The sequence below is a fragment of the Stigmatopora argus genome, chromosome 14 (assembly GCF_051989625.1).
Source record: "Stigmatopora argus isolate UIUO_Sarg chromosome 14, RoL_Sarg_1.0, whole genome shotgun sequence".
Taxonomy (NCBI): domain Eukaryota; kingdom Metazoa; phylum Chordata; class Actinopteri; order Syngnathiformes; family Syngnathidae; genus Stigmatopora; species Stigmatopora argus.
Genome location: NC_135400.1, coordinates 13,499,089 through 13,522,392, shown reverse-complemented (window position 1 = coordinate 13,522,392; position 23,304 = coordinate 13,499,089). Strand labels below are relative to the sequence as shown.

General features: G+C 37.1%; 3 protein-coding genes across 56 annotated transcripts in view; 2 read left to right on the top strand and 1 right to left on the bottom strand.

Annotated features, from left to right (window-relative positions):
- Positions 1-4,187, top strand: part of kcnh6a (potassium voltage-gated channel, subfamily H (eag-related), member 6a) — a 28,020-nt gene extending 23,833 nt beyond the window's left edge. For both annotated transcript variants that reach the window (XM_077619194.1, XM_077619193.1), the window contains exon 18: positions 2,488-4,187. In XM_077619194.1, coding sequence (XP_077475320.1) covers positions 2,488-2,525 — 38 coding nt within the window. In that variant the 3' untranslated portion in view covers positions 2,526-4,187. The remainder of the gene's footprint in view (positions 1-2,487) is intronic.
- A 17-nt stretch (positions 4,188-4,204) lies between these two features.
- On the top strand, positions 4,205-15,937 carry LOC144088668 (uncharacterized). 24 transcript variants are annotated; one of them, XM_077619206.1, is made up of 19 exons: positions 4,226-4,859; positions 5,005-5,522; positions 5,572-5,612; positions 5,678-5,820; positions 5,904-5,961; positions 6,027-6,108; positions 6,190-6,201; positions 6,270-6,315; positions 6,391-6,981; positions 9,204-9,321; positions 10,751-10,868; positions 11,921-12,038; positions 12,918-13,035; positions 14,666-14,785; positions 15,101-15,169; positions 15,337-15,440; positions 15,506-15,590; positions 15,669-15,735; positions 15,810-15,937. In XM_077619206.1, exons 4-9 carry the CDS (start codon positions 5,713-5,715, stop codon positions 6,562-6,564), a joined length of 480 nt encoding a protein of 159 aa, XP_077475332.1. In that variant the 5' UTR covers positions 4,226-4,859; positions 5,005-5,522; positions 5,572-5,612; positions 5,678-5,712; the 3' UTR covers positions 6,565-6,981; positions 9,204-9,321; positions 10,751-10,868; positions 11,921-12,038; positions 12,918-13,035; positions 14,666-14,785; positions 15,101-15,169; positions 15,337-15,440; positions 15,506-15,590; positions 15,669-15,735; positions 15,810-15,937. The 24 variants fall into 24 exon arrangements, with proteins under 24 accessions (XP_077475342.1, XP_077475343.1, XP_077475341.1 ...); XM_077619216.1 differs by having other exon boundaries at positions 4,205-4,859; positions 5,005-5,612; positions 5,929-5,962; positions 6,058-6,108; XM_077619217.1 differs by having other exon boundaries at positions 4,205-4,859; positions 5,005-5,612; positions 6,092-6,108.
- Positions 15,938-16,197: 260 nt separating this feature from the next.
- Positions 16,198-23,304, bottom strand: part of LOC144088672 (uncharacterized) — a 25,884-nt gene continuing 18,777 nt past the window's right edge. For 20 of the 30 annotated variants that reach the window (XM_077619250.1, XM_077619236.1, XM_077619243.1 and 17 more), the window contains 7 exons: positions 22,729-22,846; positions 22,070-22,187; positions 20,990-21,107; positions 18,267-18,386; positions 17,677-17,794; positions 17,228-17,350; positions 16,879-17,126 (listed from right to left, as the gene is read on the bottom strand). Coding sequence is in view for 5 of the 30 variants with exons in the window: in XM_077619240.1 (XP_077475366.1) it covers positions 16,280-16,434; positions 16,631-16,752; positions 16,927-17,126; positions 17,228-17,350; positions 17,677-17,688 (612 nt within the window). In the remaining 25 variants the exon portion in view is untranslated. Of the gene's footprint in view, positions 16,435-16,630; positions 16,753-16,878; positions 17,127-17,227; positions 17,351-17,676; positions 17,795-18,266; positions 18,387-20,989; positions 21,108-22,069; positions 22,188-22,728; positions 22,847-23,304 lie in introns of those variants that run through there. The other 10 variants (XM_077619224.1, XM_077619240.1, XM_077619237.1 and 7 more) reach the window with 6 other exon arrangements.

Below are 23,304 nucleotides of genomic sequence, written 5' to 3'. Positions count from 1 at the left end.
CTGTGCTGGATGTTTCGGAACAAAATGCTGGCCCAACCCACAGCGGCCCTCGAGGAGCCCTGTTGCAGACTCTCCAAGCCAGTCCAAGTCTTTTTCTGGACCTATTGTAAATGTTGGCCATCAAAATGCAGACTTTTGACCATTTTGACTCATTTAAGAGCACCTTTGTTGAATGATATTTTACCCATTTCATTATATGCAGCGGTGTATGATGACACTAAAGGCTTTTGATTTGATGTAAAGGCATAGCATCCCATAAAACTAAGCTTTCATTTCAAACTATTCCACAAAATGTAGGTTTTCATAAAGAGCAAGCTTTCCACAATACTAGTGTCCTACAAGTGCAATCAGTGGATTGCCGTCAGGTGCTTCTCTTGCCCAACCCCCGTTGCTTCTACAAACCCTTTGCCCACCCCCCAGCTAATTGGTGACGGCGAGGAGGTGATCGTTACGATCCGTCCCAAAAAATGGCAAATGAAAAAGCACTATGTAAACGCTAAACGATTATCCCCCGACTTAAACCCAGCCGGGAAGAAAAATATCATGGAACATTTCAGGATGAATACTTTTAGAGTGACCTCTTCCAAAAAAAACAACAACAATCGCCTCCGCCAAGGACCTTTTTCAATTTAACTTTACGTGACAGATCTCCAATCCATACATATTGCGGACATACGGTTAAATAAATGGTCAGGGAAAAATGTATGATGACGCAGAAATTATTTTTTTTGCCTTGACGGAGACACTGGCGGCGATTGTTAAACAACTTTAAAAATGTTTCAAGGGAAAAAAAGCCTTACTATACAGTGTGCTTGTTTTCTGGGAGTTTCCACTGTTTGTAAATCCATCTGGCAGTTTTAGCCAGCGGCGATGACAGATTTTAGCTGCTGGATGCCACAAATTAGTCATAATGGTTGGACTCTAGTCATTTTCTCTTCCTAAAAATCCAAAAGTTAATATGTATTTGACTATTTGACTGCGGTTTCAAAGTAAACCATCACACACACACACACACACATACACACACAGACGCGCGCACAGACGCGCGCACAGACCCGCGCACACAGACGCGCGTGCGCACAGACACACGCGCGCACAGACACACGCGCGCACAGACACAGACACGCGCGCACAGACACACGCGCGCACAGACACACGCGCGCACAGACACACGCGCGCACAGACACAGACACGCGCACAGACACAAATACGCGTGTAATGGTTTACTTTGAAACCACAGTCAAATAGTCAAGTACATATTGACTTTTGGCTTTTAAGGACGAGAATATATATATATATATATATATATATATATATATATATATATATATATATATATATATATATATATATATATATGTATATGTATATATATTTATATATATAGGGGTTCAATAAAACTGAATACAGCAGTTTCAAATTAAACCATTACACACACACACACACATATATATATATATATATATATATATATATATATATATATATATATATATATATATATATATATATAATGGTTTATACTGTATTCAGTTTTATTGATTTGAGAATACACATCTCTTTGGTAGCTATACAAAATAGCTCTGGTCCATCTTATGGTGCCGATATAATTCCGTTTTTCAAAATAAATCATTCATTGATTCAATAGTTTTCCGCACCGCTTTACTTCGCAGGGGTTGCAGGGATGCTGGAGCCTATCACGGCCAACTATGGCTTGCCAGCCAATCACAGGGCACTGAGACGAAAACACGCTGATTAACTTCAAATGACTTCAGGTGGTGGGGCTAGGCACACTGTATCTCAGACCTATTGCACGCCAGTCAGGTATAACAATAATTATAACATTTATTTTAATGTCTTACGAATTAGTTGCTTGTTATAATGAACAAGTGTGCGTTTATTTTGATGTCTTACGAGTTACTTACTTGTTATAGTGAACAAGTGTGCCTTTAGTTTGAGCTGAAGATCGCCATGTTGAGCTCCGCTAAGCAAGCATGGGTTAAGGTTAAACCTCAAGCTTAAATTTTAATGTTATTTTGCTAAATTATGTATTGGGCAAGTATTCATAAGAACCGAGCGGTGTTCTTAACGCGGTGGCTATTGTTACGGGATTCCAACTGTCTTTTTTTTGTGTGGAAATATCATGCTAATGAGCGATTAGCACGAGGCTAGCGCTAGCCGCGAATGGCTAATCGCTACGCTAGCAGGGAGTCCACGTAGTGCTTCTAACTGTACTTTATTGTGGATGCTAAATGAGCGTTAGTTAAGCTAATGTTCATACTCCTATGATTTTGTTTGTAAAAATACACTTATTTGTCGGTGCGAATGGGCTCAAAGTTTTGGTTAATGATGTTAAATGCAAATGTGATTGATTGACACACATTGTATGGCATGCACTTGTTGTAGTGTATGTACACGATGGAATTAAGGCTATAAATGTTTGTTTAGAAAGCAGACTAAACTCTGTCCCTGTGTGGCTTATTTAAGTTGACGGACATCTTCCTGGACAGCGGCTTGAGTTCTAAAAGGCCTGGGGCCACCTGGTCTGACTGCACCACGCCGGCCTGGCTCAGTACCTCCGGGACACTAAAGTGAAGTTCAACCTGGACGGCATGGATGGACGGACGGCATGGACGGACGGCAGGGACGGACGGCAGGGACAGACGGCAGGGACGGACGGCATGGATGGACGGCACAGACGGATGGACGGCGGATTTATGGATACTTCTTCACAGTGGAGTTTTGGACACTTTTTTTACCCATGGATTTATGGACACTTCTCCCCAGCGGAGTTTTGGACACTTTTCTCCCCAGTGGAGTTTTGGACACTTTTTGGACACTTTTCTCCCCAGTGGAGTTTTGGACACTTTTCTCCCCAGTGGAGTTTTGGACACTTTTTTACCCGTGGACGTTTGGACACTTTTTTACCCGTGGACTTTTGGACACTTTTTTTACCCGTGGACTTTTGGACACTTTTTTTTACCGGTGCAGGTAAGTATTTTGGTCTTTTGAGTTTTGATTTGTGGACACTTTTCTCCCTAGTGGAGTTTTGGACACTTTTTGGACACTTTTCTCCCTAGTGGAGTTTTGGACACTTTTTGGACACTTTTCTCCCCAGTGGAGTTTTGGACACTTTTTGGACACTTTTTCTCCCCAGTGGAGTTTTGGACACTTTTTCTCCCCAGTGGAGTTTTGGACACTTTTTCTCCCCAGTGGAGTTTTGGACACTTTTTCTCCCCAGTGGAGTTTTGGACACTTTTTCTCCCCAGTGGAGTTTTGGACACTTTTTCTCCCCAGTGGAGTTTTGGACACTTTTTCTCCCCAGTGGAGTTTTGGACACTTTTTCTCCCCAGTGGAGTTTTGGACACTTTTTCTCCCCAGTGGAGTTTTGGACACTTTTTCTCCCCAGTGGAGTTTTGGACACTTTTTTTCTCCCCGGTGGAGTTTTGGACACTTTTTTTCTCCCCGGTGGAGTTTTGGACACTTTTTTTCTCCCCGGTGGAGTTTTGGACACTTTTTTTCTCCCCGGTGGAGTTTTGGACACTTTTTTTCTCCCCGGTGGAGTTTTGGACACTTTTTTTCTCCCCGGTGGAGTTTTGGACACTTTTTTTCTCCCCGGTGGAGTTTTGGACACTTTTTTTCTCCCCGGTGGAGTTTTGGACACTTTTTTTCTCCCCGGTGGAGTTTTGGACACTTTTTTACCCGTGGATTTATGGACACTTTTTTACCGGTGGACTTTTGGACACTTTTTTACCGGTGCAGGTAAGTATTTTGGTCTTTGAGTTTTGATTTGTGGACACTTTTCTCCCTAGTGGAGTTTTGGACACTTTTCTCCCCAGTGGAGTTTTGGACACTTTTTGGACACTTTTCTCCCCAGTGGAGTTTTGGACACTTTTTGGACACTTTTTCTCCCCAGTGGAGTTTTGGACACTTTTTTTCTCCCCAGTGGAGTTTTGGACACTTTTTCTCCCCAGTGGAGTTTTGGACACTTTTTCTCCCCAGTGGAGTTTTGGACACTTTTTTTACCCGTGGATTAATGGACACTTTTTTACCCGTGGATTTATGGACACTTTTTTACCGGTGCAGGTATGTATTTTGGTCTTTTGAGTTTTGATTTGTGGACACTTTTCTCCCTAGTGGAGTTTTGGACACTTTTTGGACACTTCTCCCCAGTGGAGTTTTGGACACTTTTTGGACACTTCTCCCCAGTGGAGTTTTGGACACTTTTTGGACACTTTTTCTCCCCGGTGGAGTTTTGGACACTTTTTGGACACTTTTTCTCCCCAGTGGAGTTTTGGACACTTTTTGGACACTTTTTCTCCCCAGTGGAGTTTTGGACACTTTTTGGACACTTTTTCTCCCCAGTGGAGTTTTGGACACTTTTTGGACACTTTTTCTCCCCAGTGGAGTTTTGGACACTTTTTGGACACTTTTTCTCCCCAGTGGAGTTTTGGACACTTTTTGGACACTTTTTCTCCCCAGTGGAGTTTTGGACACTTTTTGAACACTTTTTCTCCCCAGTGGAGTTTTGGACACTTTTTCTCCCCAGTGGAGTTTTGGACACTTTTTCTCCCCAGTGGAGTTTTGGACACTTTTTCTCCCCAGTGGAGTTTTGGACACTTTTTCTCCCCAGTGGAGTTTTGGACACTTTTTGGACACTTTTTCTCCCCAGTGGAGTTTTGGACACTTTTTCTCCCCAGTGGAGTTTTGGACACTTTTTCTCCCCAGTGGAGTTTTGGACACTTTTTGGACACTTTTTCTCCCCAGTGGAGTTTTGGACACTTTTTGGACACTTTTTCTCCCCAGTGGAGTTTTGGACACTTTTTGGACACTTTTTCTCCCCAGTGGAGTTTTGGACACTTTTTCTCCCCAGTGGAGTTTTGGACACTTTTTTACCCGTGGATTTATGGACACTTTTTTACCGGTGCAGGTAAGTATTTTGGTCTTTGAGTTTTGATTTGTGGACACTTTTCTCCCTAGTGGAGTTTTGGACACTTTTTGGACACTTTTCTCCCCAGTGGAGTTTTGGACACTTTTTGGACACTTTTTCTCCCCAGTGGAGTTTTGGACACTTTTTCTCCCCAGTGGAGTTTTGGACACTTTTTCTCCCCAGTGGAGTTTTGGACACTTTTTGGACACTTTTCTCCCCAGTGGAGTTTTGGACACTTTTCTCCCCGCAGGTTTTTGGACACTTTTCTCTCCAGTGGAGTTTTGGACACTTTTTCTCCCCAGTGGAGGTTTGGACACTTTTTCTCCCCAGTGGAGGTTTGGACACTTTTCTCCCCTGCTGAGTTTTGGGGACGGACGGCAGGGACGGACGGCAGGGACGGACGGCAGGGACGGACGGCAGGGACGGACGGCAGGGACGGACGGCAGGGACGGACGGCAGGGACGGACGGACGGCACGGACGGACGGCACGGACGGACGGCACGGACGGACGGCACGGACGGACGGCACGGACGGACGGCACGGACGGACGGCACGGACGGCACGGACGGACGGCACGGCACGGACGGCACGGACGGCACGGACGGCACGGACGGCACGGACGGCACGGACGGCACGGACGGCACGGACGGCACGGACGGCACGGACGGACAGAGGGATCAAGGTGAGTGCAAAATTCAGCACACCTTGCTAAAAAAATGTAATTAATTTATTGGAAAAATTTCAAAGACTTGAACCTTTTTTTCCCCCGTGGACTTTTGGGCATGAACGGACGGCAAAGATGGACGGCAGGGACGGACGGACGGCAGGGACGGACGGACGGCAGGGACGGACGGCAGGGACGGACGGCAGGGACAGACGGAGGGATCAAGGTGAGTGCAAAATTCAACACACTTTGCCAAAAAAAAAATATTGGAAAATGTTCAAAGACTTGAACTTTTTTTCTCCTCTGCGGACTTTTGGGCATGGACGGACGGCAGGGACGGACGGCAGGGACAGACAGAGGGATCAAGGTGAGTGCAAAATTCAACACACTTTGCAAAAAAAAATTCCTTAAATTATTGGAAATTTCCAAAAGCTATAACTTTCCACCCCCTGCGGACTTTTTGGCGTGGACGGACGGCACGGACTGATGGACGACAGGGACAGAGACAACTGCGGTGAGTCGGCCACGCCCGCCGGCCCGTGCCGTCGTCCAATCGCAAGCCGAGCCCATTCCACCCGTGTTTGCTCTCTTTCAGCGTGCTTCACGGGTACGTGTAAACTAGGAGTCTTGAGGCCCTGTCATTGGTGTTAGTGACTGGCGGCCATCTTACGACAGACACTCTGAATTGGCTCAATTCTTCAAACGTTTTGGTTGGAAGGAGGTAAGTGATCCAAGATGGCGGCGCGGGTGGATGCAGCTGGCTCTTGCTCTCCAGTTTGGTGTTTTGTTTCCTCAGTCTTGTCGTTGTTTGCTAACATCTGCCAGGCAAACCTTTTCTACAGTCGCCAGGATTTGGTTGCTCTCGGGAGGAGATGCCATAAATCCATCAGAGCAGATTGCCAACGAACCTGCCGCATGTCCCCGAGGACATCTCGAGACGACCAATTTCGTCATACGCTGCTGTGTATGATGACAATTAGGCTTTTGATGATTCGATGATGATGATCAAGCCCATGTCTGAACAGTTAGCAATCTCTCATTTTCTGTTGCTTTGGGGATATTTTTGCGCCACTTCCTCTTGATTTTGAGGGAATTGATCGCATCACTCACATTAAAAAAAAGATAGGGTTGTTGGAAAAAATATTATAGAAAATAATTCAAATTCACAAGACGGGGAAGACGTGCTGGCGGCTGTCATGGAGTTCCGTGCGCATCGGTCGCCCCATGCAGGCAAGCCCCGCCCCCCCAGGGATGGAATTTGGCCGTCCGTCCGCTTAATCGGGTCTTTGCTTTCAGCTGGACGAGAGCGGGAAGTCGGTCTTCACTGTTCTGTGGGGGGACGTGGCCGCTGAATTGAGGAAGGTGAAGAACTGCGTCATCTGTTACGGTGGGTAGCCACAAGAGATTTGGCCGGCTTTTGGTCGGGGGGAAAAAAGGCTTTTATCTGTCCATCGTTAGGCTTTTTTTTCCCCTAAAAAATGACAACGTATACATAGTCATTTTTTTGGAAAGAAGGCTTACAATAGATGGTCGTTTTTTTTTTTTTTTAAAGCCTTATACATTGTTTTTGTTTTAAAGCCTTACAAAAAAAAGCCTTAAAAATGACCATGTATAGTAAAGCTTTATTCTTAAAAAAATATATAGTATATATAGTAAGGCTTTTTTTCCTAAAAAATAACATAATATAGTAAGGCTTTAAAAAAAAAAAAACGACATAGTATAGTAAGGCTTTTTTTCTTTAAAAAAAACGACAAAGTATGGTAAGGCTTTTTTCTTAAAAAACGACATAGTATAGTAAGGCTTTTTTTCCTAAAAAAGGACATAGCATAGTAAGGCGTTTTCCCCCTAAAAACGACATAGTATAGTAAGGCTTTTTTCTTTAAAAAAATGACATAGTATAGAGTAAGGCTTTTTTTCTTAAGAAAAAACGACAGTATAGTAAGGCTTTTTTTTTAAATTAAAAAACGACATATTTTAGTAAGGCTTTAAAAAAAGACAGATAGTAAGGCTTTTTTTTTAAATTAAAAAACGACAGATAGTAAGGCTTTTTTAAATTAAAAAACGACACAGTATAGTAAGGTTTTCCTAAAAAACGACATAGTATAGTAAGGCTTTTTTCTTAAAAAAACGACATAGTATAGTAAGGCTTTTTTTCTTAAAAAAACGACATAGTATAGTAAGGCTATTTTTCCCTAAAAAACGACATAGTATAGTAAGGCTTTTTTCTTAAAAAAAAAACGACATAGTATAGTAAGGCTATTTTTCCCTAAAAAACGACATAGTATAGTAAGGCTTTTTTCTTAAAAAAACGACATAGTACAGTAAGGCTATTTTTCCCTAAAAAAACGACATAGTATAGTAAGGCTTTTTTTCTTAAAAAAAACGACAAAGTATGGTAAGGCTTTTTTCTTTAAAAACGACATGGTATAGTAAGGCTTTTTTTCCTAAAAAAAGGACATAGCACAGTAAGGCGTTTTCCCCCTAGAAACGACATAGTATAGTAAGGCTTTTTTCTTTAAAAAAATGACATAGTATATAGTAAGGCTTTTTTTCTTAAGAAAAAACGACAGTATAGTAAGGCTTTTTTTCTTAAAAAAAACGACAAAGTATGGTAAGGCTTTTTTCTTTAAAAACGACATGGTATAGTAAGGCTTTTTTTCCTAAAAAAGGACATAGCACAGTAAGGCGTTTTCCCCCTAGAAACGACATAGTATAGTAAGGCTTTTTTCTTTAAAAAAATGACATAGTATATAGTAAGGCTTTTTTTCTTAAGAAAAAACGACAGTATAGTAAGGCTTTTTTTTTTTAAATTAAAAAACGACATATTTTAGTAAGGCTTTAAAAAAAGACAGATAGTAAGGCTTTTTTTTAAAATTAAAAAACGACAGATAGTAAGGCTTTTTTAAATTAAAAAACGACACAGTATAGTAAGGTTTTCCTAAAAAACGACATAGTATAGTAAGGCTTTTTTCTTAAAAAAACGACATAGTATAGTAAGGCTTTTTTTCTTAAAAAAACGACATAGTATAGTAAGGCTATTTTTCCCTAAAAAACGACATAGTATAGTAAGGCTTTTTTCTTAAAAAAAAAACGACATAGTATAGTAAGGCTATTTTTCCCTAAAAAACGACATAGTATAGTAAGGCTTTTTTCTTAAAAAAACGACATAGTACAGTAAGGCTATTTTTCCCTAAAAAAACGACATAGTATAGTAAGGCTTTTTTCCCTAAAAAACGACATAGTATAGTAAGGCTTTTTTTCTTAAAAAACGACATTTGTATAGTAAGGCTATTTTCCCCTAAAAAACGACATAGTATAGTAAGGCTTTTTTTTTTCTTAAAAAACGACATAGTATAGTAAGGCTATTTTTCCCTAAAAAAACGACATAGTATAGTAAGGCTATTTTTCCCTAAAAAACGACATAGTATAGTAAGGCTTTTTTCTTAAAAAAACGACATAGTATAGTAAGGCTTTTTTTCTTAAAAAAACGACATAGTATAGTAAGGCTTTTTTCCCTAAAAAAAACGACATAGTATAGTAAGGCTTTTAAAAAAAATGACCATGTATAGTAGCCTCATCTCATTTTCTGAACTGCTTTATCCTCATTAGGGTAGCGGGGGATGCTGGAGCCAATCCCATTTGTCTCCAGGCCAGAGGCGGGGGACATCCTGAATCGGTGGCCAGACGATCTTAGGGTACAAGGAGACGGACAACCACGCACTGTATAGTAAGTCTTTTTTCCTTAAAAACGACATGGTATAGTAAGGCTTTTTTTCCCTAAAAAACGACATAGTATAGTAAGGCTTTTTTCCCTAAAAAACGACATAAAATAGTAAGGGTTTTTTTCTCAAAAAACGACATAGTATACAAAGGGTTTTTTCCCTAAAAAACGACATAGTATAGTAAGGCTTTTTTTTCTTAAAAAACGACATAGTATACAAAGGGTCTTTTCCCTAAAAAACGACATAGTATAGTAAGGCTTTTTTTTTTCTTAGAAAACGACATAGTATAGTAAGGCTTTTTTTTCTTTAAAAACGACATAGTATACAAAGGGTTTTTTCCCTAAAAAACGACATAGTATAGTAAGGCTTTTTTTCTTAAAAAAACGACATAGTATAGTAAGGCTTTTTTTCCTAAAAAACGACATAGAATAGTAAGGTTTTTTTTCTCAGTAAACGACATAGTATACAAAGGGTTTTTTCCCTAAAAAAACGACATAGTATAGTAAGGCTTTTTTTTTCTTAAAAAACGACATAGTACACAAAGGGTCTTTTCCCTAAAAAACGACATAGTATAGTAAGCCTCCCCCCCCCCCCCCCCCCAAAAAAAAAACAGCATAGTATAGTAAGGCTTTTTTCCCCCAAAAACGACATAGTATAGTAAGGCTTTTTTTTCCTAAAAAACGACATAGTATAGTAAGGTTTTTTCCCTAAAAATGACATAATATAGTAAGCTTTTTTTTTTCTTAAAAAATGACATAGTATAGTAATGCTTTTTTCCCTAAAAAACAACATAGTATAGTAAGGCTTTTTTTCCTAAAAAAATGACATAGTATAGTAAGGCTTTTTTTCTTAAACGACATAGTATAGTAAGGCTTTTTTTCTTAAACGACATAGTATAGTAAGGCTTTTTTTACCTAAAAAACGACATAGTATAGTAAGGCTTTTTTCCCCAAAAAATGACATAGTATATTAAGGCTATTTTCCCCCAAAAAACGACATAGTATAGTAAGGCTTTTTTTTCCTAAAAAAACGACATAGTATAGTAAGGTTTTTTCCCTAAAAATGACATGGTATAGTAAGGCTTTTTTTCTTAAAAAAACGACATAGTATAGTAAGGCTTTTTTTCCTAAAAAAAACGACATAGTATAGTAAGGCTTTTTTACCTAAAAAAGGACATAGTATAGTAAGGCTTTTTTCCCCAAAAAATGACATAGTATAGTAAGGCTATTTTCCCCAAAAACGACATAGTATAGTAAGGCTTTTTTCCCTAAAAAAATGACATAATATAGTAAGGCTTTTTTTCCTAAAAAAACGACATAGTATAGTAAGGCTTTTTTCCCTAAAAAAAAAACGAAAGTATAGTAAGGCTTTTAAAAAAAATGACCATGTATAGTAAGCCTCATCTCATTTTCCGAACTGCTTTATCCTCATTAGGGTAGCGGGGGATGCTGGAGCCAATCCCATTTGTCTCCAGGCCAGAGGCGGGGGACATCCTGAATCGGTGGCCAGACGATCTTAGGGTACAAGGAGACGGACAACCACGCACTGTATAGTAAGTCTTTTTTCCTTAAAAACGACATGGTATAGTAAGGCTTTTCCTAAAAAACGACATAGTATAGTAAGGCTTTTTTCCCCTAAAAAACGACATTGTATAGTAAGGCTTTTTTTCCTAAAAACCGACATAGTATAGTAAGGTTTTTTTTTCTCAAAAAACGACATAGTATACAAAGGTTTTTTTCCCTAAAAACGACATGGTATAGTAAGCCTTTTTTTCCTAAAAAAAACAGCATAGTATAGTAAGGTTTTTTCCCTAAAAAACGACAAAGTTTAGTAAGGCTTTTTTTCTTAAAAAAAACGACATAGTATAGTAAGGCTTTTTTCCTTAAAAACGACATGGTATAGTAAGGCTTTTCCTAAAAAACGACATAGTATAGTAAGGCTTTTTTCCCCTAAAAAACGACATTGTATAGTAAGGCTTTTTTTCCTAAAAACCGACATAGTATAGTAAGGTTTTTTTTTCTCAAAAAACGACATAGTATAGTAAGGCTTTTTTTCCTAAAAAACGACATGGTATAGTAAGCCTTTTTTTCCTAAAAAAAAACAGCATAGTATAGTAAGTTTTTTTCCCTAAAAAACGACATAGTATAGTAAGGCTTTTTTTCTTAAAAAAAACGACATAGTATAGTAAGGCTTTTTTCCCTCAAAAACGACATAGGCTTTTTTTCCTAAAAAACGACATAGTATAGTAAGGCTTTTTTCCCCCAAAAATGACATAGTATAGTAAGGCTATTTTCCCCAAAAAATGACATAGTATAGTAAGGCTTTTTTCTTATAAAAAAACGACAGTATAGAAAGGGTTTTTTCCCTAAAAAACGACATATTATAGTAAGGCTTTTTTCCCTAAAAAAACGACATAATATAGTAAGGCTTTTTTTCTTAAAAAAACGACATTTGTATAGTAAGGCTTTTTTTCTTAAAAAAACGACATAGTATAGTAAGGCTTTTTTCCCTAAAAAAAACGACATAGTATAGTAAGGCTTTTAAAAAAAATGACCATGTATAGTAAGCCTCATCTCATTTTCTGAACTGCTTTATCCTCATTAGGGTAGCGGGGGATGCTGGAGCCAATCCAAGCTGTCTCCAGGCCAGAGGCGGCGGACATCCTGAATCGGTGGCCAGACGATCTTAGGGTACAAGGAGACGGACAACCACGCACTGTATAGTAAGTCTTTTTTCCTTAAAAACGACATGGTATAGTAAGGCTTTTTTTCCCTAAAAAACGACATAGAATAGTAAGGTTTTTTTTCTCAAAAAACGACATAGTATACAAAGGGTTTTTTCCCTAAACAACGACATAGTATAGTAAGGCTTTTTTTCCTAATAAACGACATAGTATAGTAAGGCTTTTCCTAAAAAACGACATAGTATAGTAAGGCTTTTTTCCCCTAAAAAACGACATTGTATAGTAAGGCTTTTTTTCCTAAAAACCGACATAGTATAGTAAGGTTTTTTTTTCTCAAAAAACGACATAGTATAGTAAGGCTTTTTTTCCTAAAAAACGACATGGTATAGTAAGCCTTTTTTTCCTAAAAAAAAACAGCATAGTATAGTAAGTTTTTTTCCCTAAAAAACGACATAGTATAGTAAGGCTTTTTTTCTTAAAAAAAACGACATAGTATAGTAAGGCTTTTTTCCCTCAAAAACGACATAGGCTTTTTTTCCTAAAAAAACGACATAGTATAGTAAGGCTTTTTTCCCCCAAAAATGACATAGTATAGTAAGGCTATTTTCCCCAAAAAATGACATAGTATAGTAAGGCTTTTTTCTTATAAAAAAACGACAGTATAGAAAGGGTTTTTTCCCTAAAAAACGACATATTATAGTAAGGCTTTTTTCCCTAAAAAAACGACATAATATAGTAAGGCTTTTTTTCTTAAAAAAACGACATTTGTATAGTAAGGCTTTTTTTCTTAAAAAAACGACATAGTATAGTAAGGCTTTTTTCCCTAAAAAAAACGACATAGTATAGTAAGGCTTTTAAAAAAAATGACCATGTATAGTAAGCCTCATCTCATTTTCTGAACTGCTTTATCCTCATTAGGGTAGCGGGGGATGCTGGAGCCAATCCAAGCTGTCTCCAGGCCAGAGGCGGCGGACATCCTGAATCGGTGGCCAGACGATCTTAGGGTACAAGGAGACGGACAACCACGCACTGTATAGTAAGTCTTTTTTCCTTAAAAACGACATGGTATAGTAAGGCTTTTTTTCCCTAAAAAACGACATAGAATAGTAAGGTTTTTTTTCTCAAAAAACGACATAGTATACAAAGGGTTTTTTCCCTAAACAACGACATAGTATAGTAAGGCTTTTTTTCCTAATAAACGACATAGTATAGTAAGGCTTTTTTTCCTAAAAAAACCACATAGTATAGTAAGGCTTTTTCCCTAAAAAAACGACATAATAAAGTAATGTTTTTTTTCTTAAAAAAACGACATAGTATAGTAAGGCATTTTTCTTTAAAAATGACATAGTATAGTAAGGCTATTTTTCCTAAAAAAACGACATAGTATAGTAAGGCTTTTTTTCTTAAAAAACGACATAGTATAGTAAGGCTATTTTTCCCCCAAAAAACGACATAGGATAGTAGGCTTTTTTTCCTAAAAAAATGACATAGTATAGTAAGGCTTTTTTTCTTAAAAAACGACATTGTATAGTAAGGCTTTTTTTTGTTAAAAAATGACATAGTATAGTCAGGCTTTTTCGCTAAAAAACGACATAATATAGTAAGGTTTTTTTTCTTAAAAAAACGACATAGTATAGTAAGGCTTTTTTTCTTTAAAAAACGACTTAGTATAGTAAGGCTTTTTTTCTTAAAAAACGACATAGTATAGTAAGGCTTTTTTCCTAAAAAACGACATAATATAGTAAGGTTTTTTTTTCTTAAAAAACGACATAGTATAGTAAGGCTTTTTTCCTCTAAAAAACGACATAGTATAGTAAGGCTTTTTTTCCTAAAAACGACATAGTATAGTAAGGCTTTTTTTCTTAAACGACATAGTATAGTAAGGCTATTTTTCCTATTAAAAAACAACAACATAGTATAGTAAGGCTTTTTTTTCCCTAAAAAAATGACATAGTATAGTAAGGCTTTTTTTAAAAAACGACATAGTTTAGTAAGGCTTTTTTTCCTAAAAAATGACATAGTATAGTAAGACTTTTTTCCCTAAAAAACGACATAGTATAGTAAGGCTTTATTTTTTTAAAAACGACATAGTTTAGTAAGGTTTTTTTTCCTAAAAAACGACATAGTATAGTAAGGTTTTCCTAAAAAACGACATAGTATAATAAGGCTTTTTTTCCCTAAAAAACGACATAGTATAGTAAGGCTTTTTTTTTTAAATTAAAAAACGACATAGTATAGTAAGGCTTTTTTTCTTAAAAAATGACATAGTATACTAAGGCTTTTTTTCCTAAAAAAACGACATAGTTTAGTAAGGCTTTTTTCCTAAAAAACGACATAGTATAGTAAGCCTTTTTTTTCCTAAAAAACGACATAGTATAGTAAGGTTTTCCTAAAAAACGACATAGTATAGTAAGGCTTTTTTCCTAAAAAACGACATAGTATATATAGTAAGGCTTTTTTCCCTAAATAACGACATAGTATAGTAAGGCTTTTTTTTTCTAAAAAACGACATAGTATAGTAAGGCTTTTTTCCTTAAACGACATAGTATAGTAAGGCTTTTTCTTTAAAAAAAATGACCATGTATAGTAAGGCTTTTTTTTTTTAAATGACCATGTATAGTAAGCCTCATCTCATCTCATTTTCTGAACCGCTTTATCCTCATTAGGCTAGCGGGGGATGCTGGAGCCAATCCAAGCTGTCTCCAGGCCAGAGGCGGCGGACATCCTGAATCGGTGGCCAGCCGATCTTAGGGTACAAGGAGATGGACAACCACGCACACTGTATAGTAAGTCTTTTTTCCTTAAAAACAACATAGTATAGTAAGGCTTATTTTCTTTAAGAAACGACATAGTATAGTAAGGCTTTTTTTCTTTAAAAAACGACATAGTATAGTAAGGCCTTTTTCTTTAAAAAAACGACATAGTATAGTAAGGCTTTTTTTCTTAAAAAAAACGACATAGTATAGTAAGGCTTTTTTAAAAAACGATATACTATAGTAAGGCTTTTTTTCTTAAAAAATGACATAGTATAGTAAGGCTTTTTCTTTAAAAAAAGACGGTATAGTAAGGCTTTTTTCTTTAAAAAATGATCTTTCTGACAGGATGGAGTAGTTTTGGGACCAGCTTGCGGATGAAGCGCCGCCCCGACCGGTCGCCTTTGTATTGACTCGGTAGGTGATGTCTTGCCTTGTTGCAACGATCCTAGTGCGTGTGCATAGCCACATCCACTTACAAAATAGTTTTTCGAATGAAATTTTTTTTTTTAATAAATCAAAGTCAAGGTCACATAATAGAACAAGAGATACTTTGCTGTCAACTTTTATTTTTATTTTTTCAGATGAGTGACAACGGCAAAAATGGATGACTTGTGGGATGGACAGTCTTCCAACGAAAAGGTTTCCCAAAGGAAAGCGAGAGCGAGGACACCTGAAGACAAAAAAAGTAAGTTTAAAAGAGACATTCATGTTGCTGTGCAGAAAATATTTCTTTTCTTTTGTTTTTCTTAGACTCACTTGCGGATGTTGATTTCACCAAGGGGCTGATGCAGGAGGAATTCCAGCTTTCTTTTAAAATGCCGGAATTGTCAAGAGTGTAAGACCTTTTGGCCCATTAAACGAGACTTGAGTACAGTCACACATTCTTAACCATTTTGTGACTTTTGTCTTGCAGGACTTAACTGGACCTTAAAGCAGCCCAAAAAAGACGCAGGATTTCTTCATTTTGACCCAAAAATGAGGTATAGTGCCTACTTGGCATACAAAAAAAGTTGCATGGATTGAATCCCACATCCTTCATGTTTTCACTCTTCAGCTCAAACGGATACTTGGCATCAATAGCAGAGCACCAACTTACCATACAACAGGCAATGGGTTGGATTCTCCACCTCCTCCAACTTGTCACTTTTCCAGTCAAATAAAAACCGAGTGGGCAGGACTGTACATTTTAAGGAGATGGTTTATACACTTAGTTAAATGAGTCGAGCGCCTCCTCAGCGCAAAGACTTAGCCGGGCGAAGTTTAGTGGGACGGTGGGAGGGCCCAATAGCGCGCGGGGTAAGTATGTGCACAGTAGAGTTTGTGCCTACCACCGAGCGACATAAGACTAATTACCTTTTACTAAACTAAACTTTCAAAAATTAAATTTTACATTTAAACATTGCATCAAAATTAGTTAAAAGAATTGGCGTACAAAAACAAAAGACAGGAAAACTTTTATTGGACAGGACCATGCTGAGTGGGGAGGCGGCTTACACACTTAGCCAAAATCACTCCCGCGCCCTCTTACCGAAAAGACTTAGCCGGTCGAAGTTTAGTGGGTGTGTGGGTGGGCCCCTTGGCGCAACAGTGGAGTATGCGCCTACCGCCGAATGGATGCTGGTTCGCGTCCCGCAGACGTACTCTTGGTGCCTCTCCCCGCCTTCGGCGGGGAGAGACACCTGCGACATAAGACAAATTACCTTTTACTAAAATAAACTTTCAAAAATTAAATTTTACATTTAAACATTGCATCAAAATTAGTTAAAAGAATTGGCCTACAAAAACAAAAGACAAGAAAACTTTTATTGGACAGGACCATGCTGAGTAGGGAGGCGGCTTACACACTTAGCCAAAATCACTCCCGCGCCCTCTTACCGAAAAGACTTAGCCGGTCGAAGTTTAGTGGGTGTGTGGGTGGGCCCCTTGGCGCAACAGTGGAGTATGCGCCTACCGCCGAATGGATGCTGGTTCGCGTCCCGCAGACGTACTCTTGGTGCCTGCGACAAAAGACTCGTTACCTTTTACTAAGAAAAACTTTAAAAATTAAATTTTCCATTTAAACATTACATAAAAATTAGTTAAAAGAATTGGCCTAAAAAAAACAAAAGACACTGGCTATTAGCTAGGATTTCAAATAAGCCACCCAAACTTTTATTGGTTGGCATTCCCACCACAACCGCCGGCTGTCGAAGAACCGCATGGTGGCGTTGTTCTGCCAGTCGCCCTCGTCCACATCCACGTATGCCGAATGACGGGGACACACCTCAAACCCACGGCTGTCACGGGGTGAGGCAAGCAGGACTTGACTTGTCGATCGGTCGGCTGCACCCGTTCTTCTCCTCCCACTCCTCTTCCACGTTGTCCAATGCATCTGTCATGACACAAAGACAATTATTTCTCAACACTGCCTAAGATGACAACATTTTTGTCCTACGGTGCTAATATCTTTACGGTCGCGACACGGTTTTCTACCTGGCATGACGAAGGCGGTGGCGATGTGCATCTGTCCCAACTGCATGACCGTGTCAGCCTCCGCTCACTGGGGCGCCGGAGACTCCTGGATGCAGGCGCAATCCGTGGGGCGCCGGTACAAGTCTGTCAACAAACAAGGCAAGGCGTTAGGTAACTTGCGGGGAACATTTCCTCCATGCTGTAGCTTACATATGCCTTTCTATACTATGTCGTTTTTTTAAGAAATAAAGCCTTACTATACATGGTCGTTTTTTTGAGAAAAAAGGCTTATTATTCTATGTCGTTTTTAATGAATAAAGCTTTGTTATACATTGTGTCATGTTTTTTACGAAAAAAGCCTTACTATACTATGTCGTTTTTTAAGAAAAAAAAAAGCCTTACTATACTAAGTCGTTTTTTAAGAAAAAAGCCTTAGTATACCATGTCGTTTTTAAGGAAAAAAGACTTACTATACAGTGCATGGTTGTCCGTCTCCTTGTACCCTAAGATCGTCTGGCCACCGATTCAGGATGTCCCCCGCCTCTGGCGTGGAGACAGATGGGATTGGCTCCAGCATCCCCCGCTACCCTTATGAGGATAAAGCAGTTCGGAAAATGAGATGAGGCTTACTATACATGGTCTTTTTTTTTTAAAAGCCTTACTATACTATGTCGTTTTTTTTTAGGAAAAAAAGCCTTACTATACTATGTCGTTTTTAGGGAAAAAATCCTTTCTATACTATGTCGTTTTTTAAGAAAAAAAAACCTTACTATACTATGTCGTTTTTAGGGAAAAAAGCCTTACTATACTATGTCGTTTTTTAGGGGGAAAAAGCCTTACTATACTATGTCGTTTTTTAGGGAAAAAAACCTTACTATACTATGCTGTTTTTTTTTTTTTTTTTTTAGGAAAAAAAGGCTTACTATACCATGTCGTTTTTTAAGAAAAAAAGCCTTACTATAGTATATCGTTTTTAAAAAAAGCCTTACTATACTATGTCGTTTTTTTTAAGAAAAAAAGCCTTACTGTACTATGTTGTTTTTAAGGAAAAAACACTTACTATACAGTGCGTGTGGTTGTCCATCTCCTTGTACCCTAAGATCGGCTGGCCACCGATTCAGGATGTCCCCCGCCTCTGGCGTGGAGACAAATGGGATTGGCTCCAGCATCCCCCGCTACCCTAATGAGGATAAAGCAGTTCAGAAAATGAGATGAGGCTTACTGTACATGGTCATTTTTTTTAAAAGCCTTACTATACTATGTCGTTTTTTAAGAAGAAAAGCCTTACTATACTATGTCGTTTTTTAAGAAAAAAAGCCTTACTATGCTATGTCGTTTTTTAAGAAGAAAAAAAACCTTACTATATTATGTCGTTTTTTAAGAAAAAAAGCCTTACTATACTATGTCGTTTTTTAAGAAAAAAAGCCTTACTATACTATGTCGTTTTTTTAGGGAAAAAAGCCTTACTATACTATGTCGTTTTTTTAGGAAAAAAAGCCTTACTATACTATGTTGTTTTTTAGGGAAAAAAGCATTACTATACTATGTCATTTTTTAAGAAAAAAAAAACCTTACTATATTATGTCATTTTTAGGGAAAAAATCTTACTATACTATGTCGTTTTTAGGGGAAAAAAGCCTTACTATACTATGTCGTTTTTTTAGGAAAAAAAGCCTTACTATACTATGTCGTTTTTTTAAAAAAAAAAGCCTTACTATACTATGTCGTTTTTTGGGGAAAATAGCCTTACTATACTATGTCATTTTTGGGGGAAAAAAGCCTTACTATACTATGTCGTTTTTTTTAAGAAAAAAAGCCTTACTATACAATGTCGTTTTTTAGGGAAAAAACCTTACTATACTATGCTGTTTTTTTTTTAGGAAAAAAAGTCTTACTATACCATGTCGTTTTTTAGGAAAAAAAGCCTTACTATACTATGTCGTTTTTTAGGGAAAAAACCCTTTGTATACTATGTCGTTTTTAAAGAAAAAAAAGCCTTACTATACTATGTCGTTTTTTAAGAAAAAAAAAGCCTTACTATACTATGTCGTTTTTAAGAAAAAAAAAAGCCTTACTATACTATGTCGTTTTTTAGGGAAAAAACCCTTTGTATACTATGTCGTTTTTTGAGAAAAAAAAACCCTTACTATACTATGTCGTTTTTTAGGAAAAAAAGCCTTACTATACTATGTCGTTTTTTAGGGGAAAAAAGCCTTACTATACTATGTCGTTTTTTTAGGAAAAAAAGCCTTACTATATTATGTCGTTTTTTTAGGGAAAAAAGCCTTAGTATACTATGTCGTTTTTTAGGGAAAAAAACTTTTCTATACTATGTCGTTTTTGTTAGAGAAAAAAAAGCCTTACTATACTATGTCGTTTTTTGGGGAAAATAGCCTTACTATACTATGTCATTTTTTGGGGAAAAAAGCCTTACTATACTATGTCGTTTTTTGGGGAAAATAGCCTTACTATACTATGTCATTTTTTGGGGAAAAAAGCCTTACTATACTATGTCGTTTTTTTAGGAAAAAAAGCCTATGTCGTTTTTGAGGGAAAAAAGCCTTACTATACTATGTCGTTTTTTTTAAGAAAAAAAGCCTTACTATACTATGTCGTTTTTTAGGGAAAAAACCTTACTATACTATGCTGTTTTTTTAGGAAAAAAAGGCTTACTATACCATGTCGTTTTTTAGGAAAAAAAGCCTTACTACACTATGTCGTTTTTTAGGGAAAAAACCCTTTGTATACTATGTCGTTTTTAAAGAAAAAAAAGCCTTACTATACTATGTCGTTTTTTAAGAAAAAAAAAAGCCTTACTATACTATGTCGTTTTTTAGGGAAAAAACCCTTTGTATACTATGTCGTTTTTTGAGAAAAAAAACCCTTACTATACTATGTCGTTTTTTTAGGAAAAAAAGCCTTACTATACTATGTCGTTTTTTAGGGGAAAAAGCCTTACTATACTATGTCGTTTTTTTTAGGAAAAAAAGCCTTACTATACTATGTTGTTTTTTTAGGGAAAAAAGCATTACTATACTATGTCGTTTTTTAAGAAAAAAAAAAACCCTTACTATATTATGTCATTTTTAGGGAAAAAACCTTACTATACTATGTCGTTTTTAGGGGAAAAAAGCCTTACTATACTATGTAGTTTTTTTAGGAAAAAAAGCCTTACTATATTATGTCGTTTTTTTAGGAAAAAAAGCCTTACTATACTATGTCGTTTTTTGGGGAAAATAGCCTTACTATACTATGTCATTTTTTGGGGAAAAAAGCCTTACTATACTATGTCGTTTTTTAGGAAAAAAAGCCTTACTATACTATGTCGTTTTTTAGGAAAAAAAGCCTTACTATACTATGTCGTTTTTTAGGAAAAAAAGCCTTACTATACTATGTCGTTTTTGGGGGAAAAAAGCCTTACTATACTATGTCGTTTTTTTAAGAAAAAAAGCCTTACTATACTATGTCGTTTTTTAGGGTAAAAACCTTACAATACTATGCTGTTTTTTTTTGGGGGGGGGGGGGGGAAGGCTTACTATACTATGTCGTTTTTTAGGGAAAAGACCCTTTGTATACTATGTCGTTTTTTAAGAAAAAAAAGCCTTACTATACTATGTCGTTTTTTTAGGGAAAAAACCCTTTGTATACTATGTCGTTTTTTGAGAAAAAAACCCTTACTATTCTATGTCGTTTTTTAGGAAAAAAAGCCTTACTATACTATGTCGTTTTTTAGGGAAAAAAAGCCTTACTATACCATGTCGTTTTTAAGGAAAAAAGACTTACTATACAGTGCGTGGTTGTCCGTCTCCTTGTACCCTAAGATCGTCTGGCCACCGATTCAGGATGTCCCCCGCCTCTGGCCTGGAGACAAATGGGATTGGCTCCAGCATCCCCCGCTACCCTAATGAGGATAAAGCAGTTCAGAAAATGAGATGAGGCTTACTATACATGGTCATTTTTTTTTAAAGCCTTACTATACTTTCGTTTTTTTTTAGGGAAAAAAGCCTTACTATACTATGTCATTTTTTAAGAAAAAAAAACCCTTAATATATTATGTCATTTTTAGGGAAAAAACCTTACTATACTATGTCGTTTTTAGGGAAAAAAAGCCTTACTATACTATGTTGTTTTTTTAGGGAAAAAAGCATTACTATACTATGTCGTTTTTTAAGAAAAAAAAAACCCTTACTATATTATGTCATTTTTAGGGAAAAAACCTTACTATACTATGTCGTTTTTAGGGGAAAAAAGCCTTACTATACTATGTAGTTTTTTTAGGAAAAAAAGCCTTACTATATTATGTCGTTTTTTTAGGAAAAAAAGCCTTACTATACTATGTCGTTTTTTGGGGAAAATAGCCTTACTATACTATGTCATTTTTTGGGGAAAAAAGCCTTACTATACTATGTCGTTTTTTAGGAAAAAAAGCCTTACTATACTATGTCGTTTTTTAGGAAAAAAAGCCTTACTATACTATGTCGTTTTTGGGGGAAAAAAGCCTTACTATACTATGTCGTTTTTTTAAGAAAAAAAGCCTTACTATACTATGTCGTTTTTTAGGGTAAAAACCTTACAATACTATGCTGTTTTTTTGGGGGGGGGGGGGGAAGGCTTACTATACTATGTCGTTTTTTAGGGAAAAGACCCTTTGTATACTATGTCGTTTTTTAAGAAAAAAAAGCCTTACTATACTATGTCGTTTTTTTAGGGAAAAAACCCTTTGTATACTATGTCGTTTTTTGAGAAAAAAACCCTTACTATTCTATGTCGTTTTTTAGGAAAAAAAGCCTTACTATACTATGTCGTTTTTTAGGGAAAAAAAGCCTTACTATACCATGTCGTTTTTAAGGAAAAAAGACTTACTATACAGTGCGTGGTTGTCCGTCTCCTTGTACCCTAAGATCGTCTGGCCACCGATTCAGGATGTCCCCCGCCTCTGGCCTGGAGACAAATGGGATTGGCTCCAGCATCCCCCGCTACCCTAATGAGGATAAAGCAGTTCAGAAAATGAGATGAGGCTTACTATACATGGTCATTTTTTTTTTAAAAGCCTTACTATACTATGTCGTTTTTTTTAGGGAAAAAAGCCTTACTATACTATGTCGTTTTTTAGGAAAAAAAGCCTTACTATACTATGTCGTTTTTTGGGGAAAAAAGCCTTACTATACTATGTCGTTTTTTTAAGAAAAAAAGCCTTACTATACTATGTCGTTTTTTAGGGTAAAAACCTTACAATACTATGCTGTTTTTTTTTGGGGGGGGGGGGAAGGCTTACTATACTATGTCGTTTTTTAGGGAAAAGACCCTTTGTATACTATGTCGTTTTTTAAGAAAAAAAAGCCTTACTATACTATGTCGTTTTTTAGGGAAAAAACCCTTTGTATACTATGTCGTTTTTTGAGAAAAAAAACCCTTACTATTCTATGTCGTTTTTTAGGAAAAAAAGCCTTACTATACTATGTCGTTTTTTAGGGAAAAAAAGCCTTACTATACCATGTCGTTTTTAAGGAAAAAAGACTTACTATACAGTGCGTGGTTGTCCGTCTCCTTGTACCCTAAGATCGTCTGGCCACCGATTCAGGATGTCCCCCGCCTCTGGCCTGGAGACAAATGGGATTGGCTCCAGCATCCCCCGCTACCCTAATGAGGATAAAGCAGTTCAGAAAATGAGATGAGGCTTACTATACATGGTCATTTTTTTTTTTTAAAGCCTTACTATACTATGTCGTTTTTTTTAGGGAAAAAAGCCTTACTATACTATGTCGTTTTTTAGGAAGAAAAGCCTTACTATACTATGTCGTTTTTGGGGGAAAAAAGCCTTACTATACTATGTCGTTTTTTTAAGAAAAAAAGCCTTACTATACTATGTCGTTTTTTAGGGTAAAAACCTTACAATACTATGCTGTTTTTTTTGGGGGGGGGGGAAAGGCTTACTATACTATGTCGTTTTTTAGGGAAAAGACCCTTTGTATACTATGTCGTTTTTTAAGAAAAAAAAGCCTTACTATACTATGTCGTTTTTTAGGGAAAAAACCCTTTGTATACTATGTCGTTTTTTGAGAAAAAAACCCTTACTATTCTATGTCGTTTTTTAGGAA

Coding starts and splice junctions, on each gene's coding strand:
- LOC144088668 (XM_077619196.1), top strand. CDS start 5,713: ATGAACGGACGGCAAAGATGGACGGCAGGGACGGACGGACGGCAGGGA. Junction 5,821..5,903: donor GGACAGACGGAGGGATCAAG/GTGAGTGCAAAA, acceptor TCTCCTCTGCGG/ACTTTTGGGCATGGACGGAC. Junction 5,962..6,026: donor GGACAGACAGAGGGATCAAG/GTGAGTGCAAAA, acceptor AATTTCCAAAAG/CTATAACTTTCCACCCCCTG.